Source organism: Chlorocebus sabaeus, chromosome 20 (genome assembly GCF_047675955.1).
Source record: "Chlorocebus sabaeus isolate Y175 chromosome 20, mChlSab1.0.hap1, whole genome shotgun sequence".
Taxonomy (NCBI): domain Eukaryota; kingdom Metazoa; phylum Chordata; class Mammalia; order Primates; family Cercopithecidae; genus Chlorocebus; species Chlorocebus sabaeus.
In genome coordinates, this window is record NC_132923.1 from 103,149,618 (window position 1) to 103,161,641 (window position 12,024).

The 12,024-nt window shown below is 46.2% G+C and overlaps 1 protein-coding gene across 7 annotated transcripts in view; it reads left to right on the forward strand.

Annotated features, from left to right (window-relative positions):
* Positions 1 to 12,024, forward strand: part of CSMD2 (CUB and Sushi multiple domains 2) — a 654,890-nt gene that overhangs the window by 222,517 nt on the left and 420,349 nt on the right. For all 7 annotated transcript variants that reach the window (XM_037996751.2, XM_007979489.3, XM_073007520.1 and 4 more), the window contains exon 4: positions 6,206 to 6,400. In XM_037996751.2, coding sequence (XP_037852679.2) covers positions 6,206 to 6,400 — 195 coding nt within the window. The remainder of the gene's footprint in view (positions 1 to 6,205; positions 6,401 to 12,024) is intronic.

The following is a 12,024-nucleotide window of genomic DNA, read 5'->3' on the forward strand; positions in this document are numbered from 1 at the left end:
AAAAATGCCTGTCCTTATGGAGCTTACACTGTCACAAGGTGAGACAAATAATAAACAAATGGATGTATCAAGCAAAAATATATATCATATGTGGTATATGATGTATATTAACTTTATATATGACATATATAAAATCTATAATTATATATCTCATGTATAAATATAAATATATATTATATATTATATATCATATATATTATATATGATATATAAATATATATTTATATATATAAATTTATATATAATATATATAAAATATAAATATATATCAGTTGAGTGGAGAGGAAATGGAGACAGCAAGTATAGAAAACTCTTTGGGGATGGAAATACATGAAAAGCACTTGACATTAAGGATAGCACAGAGTAAGTATGCAATGAATTATGTTTAAAAGGCCAAACCGCTAAAAATAAGGGAGTTATAAAGATTAAATAAGCTAATATATGATGTAGAAGTGCCTAGCACAGATCCGGGACTCAAAAAAGAGTAGTTCCTATTCCTCCCTCCCCAATCCTGCCCACTGCCCCCAGATCACACACATATGGACACACGTACACAGGCATCACCTTCTCTTCTTTCCATGCTGAGGATTGTGGGAAGACTAAATCCTTCTCCCTGAATTCTTCTTCCCAACTAGCCTACCACTTGGTTTCAATCGTATGGCCATGGAGATGAAACAAGTTACTTGATGGAAGATAAGAAATCAAAACATATGGAGGGTGCTTGTCCAGAGAGCATAAATGACTCTTCATTATAATATGGGAAACAAAGTCTCAAATTAAAAATAAAAGAAGGCATGGTGTAGCTTTTGCTGCACTTCAACCACAGAGGAGATTCATTGTCATACAGTCACTGAGAATATTATGTTGATTGGCAAGAGTCAGGCTTTGTAGAAGGGACAAAAATTCCCCACAGCTAATCTACAATGGAATTGTTCAATGTCAGGCACCGCTTTAATAATATTGTTCTGGGCTGCGCTGGATGTAAATATCTCCCTCTTCATTTTGTAAGCAATCAAAGGGAAGCTTTATAGATGGGAGAGCATGAACGGTTATAGTGTCTGTGCTAAAAAATACACGGACATTCTAAAAAAAAATCAAAGAACACGGTACCTTAGAAAGGATTGGCTTTGTAGCTTATCTCCAATCTCCTATGTCTGTCCAGCAAGTTGCGCATTAGACACATAACAAAAGACCACACTTTAAATGTTGCCCTTGACATTATTAAAAAGTACAGGATTGGCAAATCAGACTGAGAAAAAAATCAGACTGTTAAATCTGGACAGGCAGGTAATCTCTCTTCATCTTATTGCAGTGCCTAGAATGATGAAGGGAGTAAGAGGACTCTTGTTTATTAAGCACCCACTATGTGCTTGGATGCTTTGCCTCTGTCAGAAGCAATCTCATATTCCAGAGTGCTGAACAATGGAGGCTGAACAAGAAAGACCAATGTCCTCAGCTTAGCTCTGCGATTTTCTAGTTGTGTGGCCTTGGGCAAGCAAGTGAATGAAGCTCTCTGTGCCTGTTTTTTTTAGTTTTTGTTTTTCACCTGTAAAATGAGGATACTACATATCCCACAAGATAAAGTGCCTAGTATGTTTCAGGTCCTGGACTAAAAGTAAAATAAACTTTTAGTCCAGGACCTGAAACATACTTGGCAGTCGGGGTAGGTATTATAAGGTGAATTTTAATCTGCACAACAGCCCTGTGATGAGCTGAATTGTGTCCCCCTAAAAGCTATGTTGAAGACTTAACCCCCAGTACCTGTGAATATGACCTCATTTGGAACAGGGTCTTTGCAGATGATTAAGTTAGGATGAGGTCATTAGGATGTACCCTATCCAATATGAGTGGTGTCCTTATAAAAAGGGGACATTTAGACACAGAAACAAAGCAAGAGAACACCATGTGAAGACAGAGGATTGGAATGACACATCTGCAAGCCAAGGAACAGCAAAATTTGCCAGCAAACCACTAGAAGCTAGGAAGAGAAAAGGAAGGATTCCCCTACAGGTTTCAAAGAGATCATGGCTCTGCTGACACCTTGATTTTAAACTTCTAGCCTTCATAACTGAGAAAATAAGTTTCTGTTGTTTTCGGCCACCTAGTTTGTAGTGCTTTGTTACAGCAGTCCTAGCAAACAAAAACACCCTTACATGATGAAAAAGTATCCCCATTTTCAGGAGAATTGAAGGCCAGTGAAAGTTTATGGCTCAAGATTGCACAGCCAGATCTGGGATTTGAACCCAGGTCTCTCTGAGCCTAAAGTCTGCCCTTTCTCCATTCACTGTGGGACCTCTCAGGAGTGGAGCTTGGCATAAAAAAGCAGGTGGGGTTGGAAATGAGCCCCATTCATTACACCCAGGTCCCAATGGAAGCGTCAGGTCAGAGTGGTCTGATTATGAACAGCTCATTAAGTAAAGAGCAGTGAGCGTTTGAGAGTGACTTTTTAAGAAGAATCGACTTTTATTTATAGTGACGTTCCAGTCATTAATTTCAAAGGAAGAAAGCCCAAAGCAGAAGTAGGTTCATTAAAAATTTGACATTAGTAATTTAATTAAATTGGGTCTTTGCATCTCATTGCGGAAAATGAAACGTTAGTTCTACACCAGTTCTCAGCTCATTTCCCCTAGTTGGCTCCCTCCCCTCACCTTAGCTTGCTTTTTTCTCCAAATGTTTACCTGACCTGTCCTTCCCACCCCCAACACTCATAAACATGCACACATCACTGTTATCGCCTCTGCTGTAAGCCAGCTGCATGGGATTATGGGAAACGCCAAGTGAACCAGCAGCAGGGCATCATGGGAAATGCCAAGTGAACCAGCAGCAGGGGACTGATCATAGAATATGCTAAATAAGCCAGGAGCATGGGATCATGGGATACATCAAGTAAGCCAGCTGCAGGGGATCATGGGAAATACCAAGTAAGCCAGTAGTGTGAGATCATGGGAAATGTTAAGTAAGCCAGCAACAGTACAGGATCATGGGAAACACCAAGTAAGTCAGCAGCAGATCATGGGAAGTATCAAGTAAGCCAGCAGCATGGGATCATGGGAAATGCCAAGTAAACCAGCAGCATGGGATCATGGGAAATGCCAAGTAAGCCAGCAGCAAGAGATCATGGAAAGTACCAACTAAGCCAGCAGCATGGGATCATGGGAAATGCCAAGTACGTCAGCAGCAAGGGATCATGGGAAATGCCAAGTAAGGCAGCAGCAGGACAGGATCATGGGAAACACCAAGTAGGTCAGCAGTAGGGGATCATGGGAAGTACCAAGTAAGCCAACAGCAAGAGATCATGGGAAATGCCAAGTAAGCCAGCAACAGGAAATCATAAGAAATGCCAAGTGGCAGGGGATCATGAGAAATGCCAAGTAAGCCAGCACTGTGGGATCATGGGAAAAGCCAAGTAAGCCAACAGCAGGGGATCATGTGAAATGCCAAGTAAGCCAGCACTGTGGGATCATGGGAAATACCAAGTAATCCAGCAGCAGTACAGGATCATGGGAAACACCAGGTAAGTCAGCAGCAGGAGATCATGGGAAGTACCAAGTAAGCCAACAGCAGGGGATCATAGGAAATGCCAAGTAAGCCAGGAACATGGGATCATGGGAAATGCCAAGTAAGCCAGCAACATGGGATCATAGGGAATGCCAAGTAAACCAGCAGCAGGGGATCATGGGAAATGCCAAGTAAGCCAGCAGTGTGAGATCATGGGAAATACCAAGTAAGCCAGCAACATGGGATCATGGGAAATGCCAAGTAAGCCAGCAACAGGGGATCATGGGAAATGCCAAGTAAGCCAGCAGCAATATAGGATCATGGGAAACACCAAGCAAGCCAGCAGCAAGGGAATATGATAAATGCTAAGTAAGCCAGCAACACAGGATCATGGGAAATGCTAAGTAAACTAGCAGTGTGGGATCATGGGAAATGCTAAGCTGGGCCAATGGACAGGGCAATAGAGATAAATCTTTTCATCTAGGTCATCTCGCTTGTCACAGGTAAAGAATGGGCAAGGGAGAGCTCTTCAGTCTTTAAGATTCACTCCCACAAAAGTATAAGCCTCTGAGGGCTGGCCCTACTGTGCCAAGCACAGAAAGCCCATGATGAATTTTGTTGCATGAAGGAATTAATACATGAATGAGTAACTCCCCAAATAACTAATTAATGAACATGCACATATGTCCCTACAAGTGCCAGGCACTGTGCTAGTCTCCCAGGATATACCTGTGAACCAGACTAGGCCCATGCCCTCATGGCCCTGTGGCCCAATGGAATGAGGACATCTGCCATTTTGTGAGCACCTACTATGTTCTGGGCATTGTGCCAGGCATGTGGCATTTATATTGGTAACCCCCTCAACCACTAAATATTTTTGGCCTCACTCCTTTCTCAGTTGAAGAAACTAAGGCTCAGAGAGTTCATGTGGCTCAAAGTCACACAGAATAAGACACGATGGCACCTGGTTTCACACCCAGATCAGGCTGGTTCCAAAGTCTGCCGTTACCCTCTACACTGAACTGTTTCCTCTCAGAAGAGGGAGAGAGGAACAGGGAGGGAATACCTTTTTTCAGAGGGTTCTGAGATCATCAGGGCTGGTAGATAGGGTTCTGGAAAGAAGATACTAACAGCAACATTGGCAGGAAGGGGGTATTGCAAGGACTAGGGGAGCCATTTAGAGTCCAGACCTGCCCACTTCCACTTCCCCATCACTGCCACCCCACTCTTTTACTCCAGGCTCCCTCAGCTTCTGGGTTATCTCTGGCCTCAGGGCCTTTGCACATGCTGTTTGCTCTTTTTTGTTTAGCTAAGTCTTACTAATCTCCCAGGGTTCTGCAGAGTTGTCACTTTCTCCAGGAAGTGATCTCTGACCTCTCCCCCAGGTGGGTTTAGTTCCTTACCTGTCCCTGTCCCATCATAACACTTAGTATGCAATTAATTGTGCACATCACCCGCCGGACTGAGACTTAGATTCATTTGTGTTGTACTCACTGTACATCAGGCTCTGTCCTAAGCACTTTGCATTCCTCAACTGGCTTAATTCTTGCAACAATTAATTTGATATAAGGAAGGTGCTGTTGAGCTCCCTATCTTACAAATGAGGAAACCGAAGTGCAAAAAGGTTAAAAGACTTGCTCACGGTCCCACGGGTGGTAAGATGTCAGGCTGGGAAGCGAACCCAAGCACAGTGGCTTCCAAGTCTGCACTTTCCACCATCTGGCTGCACGGCCTCTCAGAGAGAGCCTCAATAAATCATTGCCAGGTGGATTAATGGAGAGGTACTTAAACGGTAGTCTGGGCATGACTAAGACCCCTACTCCTCACCCCATGGGGATATCCTAGAATGATAGGAAGTGTTGACCTTTAAGGCACAGGCAGTTCCAACTCTGGGGGACAAGGCAGAGGGCAGGGGGAGCTGGGTCAGGTGGGACAGGTGACTGACTTATGGGCACAGAGAAGCTGTATCCTCCTCCCTCCTTATTGCCAGGTCGTGGTGCTCTTGCATCTTCCCCAAGACTATTTCCTCTGCCTCATGAGAGCACACTTGCAGGTGACCATGATTGCTTGGCTCAGGCCACACACTGTGCATGCTGTTCCCTGGCTCCCAATTTTCCCCCTTTAAACCAGTCAGGCTGATGAGAACCCGGGCTCTTATCTTCCCACTTCACTGCCTATTCTGTCTAATCCAACCCTTTCAACTCCCCTGAACCTGCGGGGCCAAAGTGCCCCTCTAGCTGCCAGGGTGGATCACACATGAAAGAAAGGACACTGGATTTAATGAGCACCTACTCTTATGCCATGCCTTATGTCCCTTCTATGGTATTTAGTGAGAAGGAGTGTGGAGTCTGAAATCAGGCCAGCCATGCCCAAGAGATTAAAGTGATATTCCTGGGATTGCATCTCTAGTGATCAGGATGGACATAATTCACATCCATGGCTGCACATTAGAAAAGGCAAGAAACCTGGACGTCCAATTGTAAATCTCATGTGTGAGATTTTGAGTAACTCCTCTCTCTTCTGAGTAACCCGTTCTCAGGGAATCCACAGCCTTGAGAAGCGGGCAGATCAGCAGTGGGCAATGCTGTTCACAGAAGAAATGAGTTCCAGGAAGCCCAAGTGACCTAGGGAGATGCTACCAGAAAACCGGGCAGGGCTCCAGCCCAACTCACAGGCTACCTGTCTCTTTCTCTGTCTCTCCTCACAGTTCTCCCCAGCCACACATGTGGGAACCCAGGGAGGCTGCCCAATGGCATCCAGCAGGGCTCAACCTTCAACCTCGGTGACAAGGTCCGCTACAGCTGCAACCCTGGCTTCTTCCTGGAGGGCCACGCCGTGCTCACCTGCCACGCTGGCTCTGAGAACAGCGCCACATGGGACTTCCCCTTGCCTTCCTGCAGAGGTAGGTGGCCAGAGAGGGGTGTGACGGAGTGGGGCGGTGGCTGGGAGGGGATGCTGGAGCTTCCAGTGACATCCAGTCTCGAAGGGGAAAGCTACGCCCCAGCAGGGAGGGAGGTGCCGAAGTCTGGACAGCACAGAGGGTCTTCAGGGGCCCCAGATGTTCTAGGGGTGTTTCAGCCTCACCTGACCTCCTCACCCTCAGGTGTGCGCTCCCTCATTTTTTCTCCTGCATCAACAAACTTAGATGTAGCCAGTCTTCCCTCACCTCTAGCCCTCCTGTCTCAGCAGAAACATCATTTCGCTTCCTATTGCAGACCCTCTCTCCTCTTGTGGAAGCCAGATCACTTTCCCAACAGCTTTTGTACTCACCTCACTGTAGGAATTATTCTTTTCTCTTTCCTATAAATTCAGCCTCTCTCCCTATCTAATAGTTTCTTCCTCTCGGCTTCCAAATATGCTCAAAATCTCTTTTCTGCAAGAACCCTCTCCCCTAGAAAAACACCTCTCTCTATGCCTCAGCCTCCCAGCTAGGATGACCAACTTGTCCATATTTGCGTAGGACCTTCCGACTTTCAGTCCTGAAAGTTCCGCATCCTGGAAACCCTCTCAGTTTCAGGCAACAGAGACGTTTGTCACCCTACTCCCAGCCTATTCCTTACACAATCTTTTTTTTTTTTCCTCTTCCTTTTCTTTTCTTTTTTCTTTTTTCTTTTTCTTTTTCTTTTCTTTCTTTCTTTTTTTTTTTTTTTTATTTGAGACAGGATCTTCCTCTGTCCTCCGTGCTGGAGTGCAGTGACATAATCATGGCTCACTGCAGCCTCCAATTCCTGGGATCAGGCGATCCTCCTGCCTTAGCCTCTGGAGTTGCGGGGACCACAGGCATGTATTACCATGCCCGGCTAATTTTTGTTGTTGTTGTTGTTGTTTTCATGGAGACAGTCTCTCTATGTTGCCCAGGCTGGTCTTGAACTCCTGAGCTCAAATAATCTTCAGGCCTTGGCATCCCAAAGTGCTGAGATTATAGGCATAAGTCACCATACCTGGCACATGATCATTTTTAAAAGCTTAGGAAATACAGAAGGAAATAAAGAAGAAAGAAAATTTACCTGTTTTAACCATGATTTTAATGTATTTCCTTTCCATCTTCTTCCAATACATATGGCACATAAGCATATATTACAAATATGTACATAAATTGAGATTATGATGCATGCAGACAATTTTTAGCCACCTTTGAAAAACAATCACATCACACTGTAAGATTTCCCATGCCATCTACATAGCCCAGCATCTTCAAAGCTCCATCCAGCCCTGTCCCTCCTTTTCCCTTCTCATTTGCTCCTCTGCAGACTGGCCTTTGCCCTCAGTATTTGCATCATTTTGCCAAATCAGATGGGAATTGTTTTGGCTCTTATATTTCTTGACCTCTTAAGAAACCTTTGCACTATTGACCGCTCTTTTCTTCTAGTAACGCTCATCTCTAAATTCCATGGATCCTGAACATCCATGTATCAGTCTAGGAGGAACATTTCCAGTAGTTGAGAAGTCATTGGAATAAGTAGGTCCTCCTTAGTTCAAGTTTTACTTTTCTTTTGGAGGAAGGTTTTTCTGTAATTACTATAGAAGGCTAGCTCCAGGGATAAGCAACTCCCTCTTCCTGCCACATGCACACACTTGGTTATTGACACCAAGGATAAAAATTACATGGCATGTATGCCTATTTCCCTTCTTCCCACTCCCATGGCGGACATAATTGGTCATTGCACCCTTTCTGCTTGAGTCCAGACACAGCTGTGAATTCCCTCCCGATAGGCAAGCCACAGCCAATCAATCTGAATTGCCACTTGACTTCACCTTTGTTTCCCTCTCCTCAACCAATAGAATGGGCCTTGGCCATGTTGAGCTTTCTTGGTGGAGGGCAAGGGAACTAGAGTTCCCTTTCCTGATTTCCTAAGCCCCATCTTCCCAGGCTCCATTCCTAACTCAGGGCCTCCCTCTTTCCATGATTGACTTCAGGAATTACCAAACCAATCAGGTGAGACCTTGGCCCCTACACGCAGGTGTGTGGCCTAACCACAGCCTGAAAGCTGCTGTATCTGCCCTTTCTTATAGCATCCTTACCCACCCCCGCCTTGAGGAAGTTACAGTTAACATTCTGATCTTCCAAGGAGGGTGTCAGAGTTGTGAAATGACGATAGAACTGACATATGATAGTAAATAAAATCAAGTGTCTAAGTTATGAAATATAAACTGCAGTTCTTTTTATTTTTGCAGCACTGTAAATGTCATGCTATTTTGTTCAAGATAAAATCCAAAAACAAATGTAATCCAACTATCGGATGCAGTGGGGGTATCGCTCTGCTTAGTGAAGTATAATTTGCAGCAATATCCCATGCTAATATGGTGGAAATCCACTAACCCTCCTAATATCTCCAGGAATCTGTCAGCTTTAGCTTCCTCTGGACCTTGAACTCACTACCATGTCTCCCTTCCCCTGGTTCTGCTCTGCCAACTTAGGTTGGGAACTGGGTCCATTTTTCTTGGATCCCCCGCTTCTCCAAAAGACAAAATACAAGCCAACAAGCAAAAACACCAATGAAGGCGTCTGCATGTAGTTCAGGCTTTATGGAAGCTGTAGCAATGCAAGGAGCTTACATCTTAGCAACGCAGATGACTTAAAATGAAAGTATGAGCAACCAGGAGCCTCACAGTCTTTTGGCCCCTCCTCCCGGGAAGCTTCTCCCTGGCTTCTGTCTTGGCAGACTCCAGGTTCCCCTGTAATGTGCATTGTACCCTCTCTTCTTTCTCCAGCCTCTTCCACCTTGGTGCCACCTGCACCTTGAGCCCATTTCAGAATTTCCACCAACCTCTTAGGCACAAGAGCCTGATTTCCTCTTGGTTTTGTCATCTCCTTGCAGTCTAATGTCTCCCCTCCTCATCCAAGCTATTTAGGTATAGGGTAGTATTTTCCTGAACAAAGAGAACTCTCATTCTATAAGAAACTCTGGGGCTGGAGGTTAACGTATCTTTTTGTTACCCCATCAGCCAGAGATAAGTGATGATGAGGGGCACCTCATGGAGGTCTTCTACCTCTTGGAGGTCTTCTAGGTCTGACCAAGGCTCACAACCCAGTGTCTTTGTGTCCAGGCCCAGCAGGCAGCAAGGGCTGGCCTTTCTGTGGGAAGGAGCAGGGTGGAGAGATACCACTCTTCTAGCATTCACACCACACAGAAATTCATGGGCCTGGGCGGAGGTGGCATGTCTTTTGGTGGCACGACTCTCTGAAGTCTTCCAGTTCTTTTTTCGTCTTCTGAAATGATGATGATTCTTTCCCTCCTTCTCCTTCACTGACTTTCCACCCTCCTTTCCCTTAAATACGGGAGGGCCAAGCGTGGCCTCTTCTCGGGGGACTTCTTCCATCTCTTGGAATTTCTCATCTACTATGTTGCTGTAATTGTTACTAGGGGGCAACTCTCCAATCCCCACCTCCAACCCCATTGTCTGTCCTGAGCTTCAGGCCCGCATGGATAGTGAACTGTGCTGAAGTTCTCCTCAGCTTGTGTTTCAAACTTGGCCCATGAAGACCTCTCTCTTCCTGCTTTCCCCAAACCTGCTCTTTTTGCTGTCTTCTCCAGCTCAGCGAAGAGTGTCCCCCACCAACAGTGGCCAAGCCAGACCCCTCAGGGCATCTTACACTCTTGCTTTTCTTGCTGTTCACATCGCTTCATTGGCCCCCATGTCCCTCTGCACCAGCCCACTCCCTCCACATCTCTGTCGCTCTTCAGATGGTGGTCCAGGCCCTCTTGTCTCTCACTTGCCTCACTGAAGGTTGACCCTCTGTGGGCAGGTGTGCCCCTGTTCTCTCCTGCTCACACCAGCCCATTCCTACCTGTATTGCTAGGGAGAACTTTCTAAGGCACAGATCTGACAAAACTAAGTGGCTCAGTCTCTTAGTAGCTCTTCATCACTGACAGGGTCTAGTTCAGATTCTTTAGCATGGAGCACAAGGCTCTTCCAGAAAGAGTCCCACCCCAATCTTTCTAGTCTGTCTTTTAGACTTATTTTAAGTAGCTTCCACTTTAGCCATACCAGAGAATGCTCCCTTCCAAATGCCCTAGGGAAGCCAGCTGAGGATGTCAAGTCCTGCTTCCAGAAGGGCTTCCAGCCCCCTGCTGCCTGAGGGGACTGAGATGTGGTTCTGCTCAAAGGCTGGGAGAGAATAAAATGGCTCTCCTACTCTCAGACACCCTAGGGCCTCCCCCCACCCCCAGCCACCTCCCTACTTTCAGGTTCATCTCTCTATTCTAATTCCCACAGGCTACAAGAATATCCTAAGAAACATCCTCAATAATGTCAGTGATTTTACGAAAGTGATTTCCCAAACCCTTCTTCCTTAGGAGGCCAAGCTAAACAGGAACAAAGAGTACCCACCATACACCCATCCTGTGCCAGCAGTGGTGGTCATGCCAGAGTGAACGGGTTCATACTTGGGAAGCATTAAAAGCCTTTTGGCCTTTCTTCCTCTCATGTAGAACTCTCAAGAGCTGGCATCTGCGAGCGGATAAACCTCATCCACTGGGCAGTGGTCCGTAAATATTTGCTGAATGACAGACTGTCTGGATGGGTCTAATTCACCATCAGAATCGTGCTGGCATACAAGCCCGAAAGGGAAATTACTAGCCTGGGTTACCCCACCTGCCCAGTAGCTCTGAATGACAATCTCTTTAAGCCCAAAGCTTCCCAGAGCAGACTGGAGAGTCATATGTGTCTGTTTTATCTAGGAAATGTCATGTGCCCAGCTGGAGGGTGGACTTGGTCTGGGGACATAGCACAGACTAGGAGTGGGGGGAATAAGGAACAGCTGGGAACAGAGGGGAGCAGGTGTGAGGCCAACCCCCAAGGAGGCCCATCCCAAAGATCCTGACCCATCAGGACTCGGTCCAGCTGACAGAGGGAAGGAGGTGGGGCCTGTGACCTCCCTTCACTTTGTGTCGCACCGGGCACATTTTCAAAGGCAGAGGTCCCTGGGAGGGGCTGAGCTTTGTGTCATCTCTTTGATCCACAAGAAGGAAGACCATGTGAATTTCAGCAACAGGCCTCTGACTTGTGAAGGCCATTGGCCCTGGATCAAAGAAGGCTGTATGGGGAAGCAACGGAGTTCATATGCGCTGGGGGCTGAGAGGCAGGTGGTAGGGAGAAAGCTGGCCAGAGCAAGAAGTGCTTGGCCTCTGAGGTTCAAGCCAAACATGGCAGACTGCAGCCATACCTGGGGAGGAGGGAATATGGTCTGCAGAAGCTTGGACTGCAAGTGCTGAGCTGTATTCCAAATTTTCTGGCCCCAGGGGAAGAAGCCTGCAGAACATGAAACAGAAGCAGTGGTGTCAGGTATGTACAGTACATAGAGACAGACTGGCCTGGGTTCAGCCCTAGCTAAGCTAGCCCCTAGCTGTGTGGTTGCCAGGGTGCTGCTAAACCCCTCTGAGTTTTAAAGGTGGGACACAAGTAGCAGCCTTACAGGGCTGATTGCATCCTCATTCATTCACTTGGCTACTCAGCAACTTTCTCTTGAGTGCCTGTTAATGAGCCAGCCAGTCATTCATTCAGTTATCATTTATTGACTGCCTA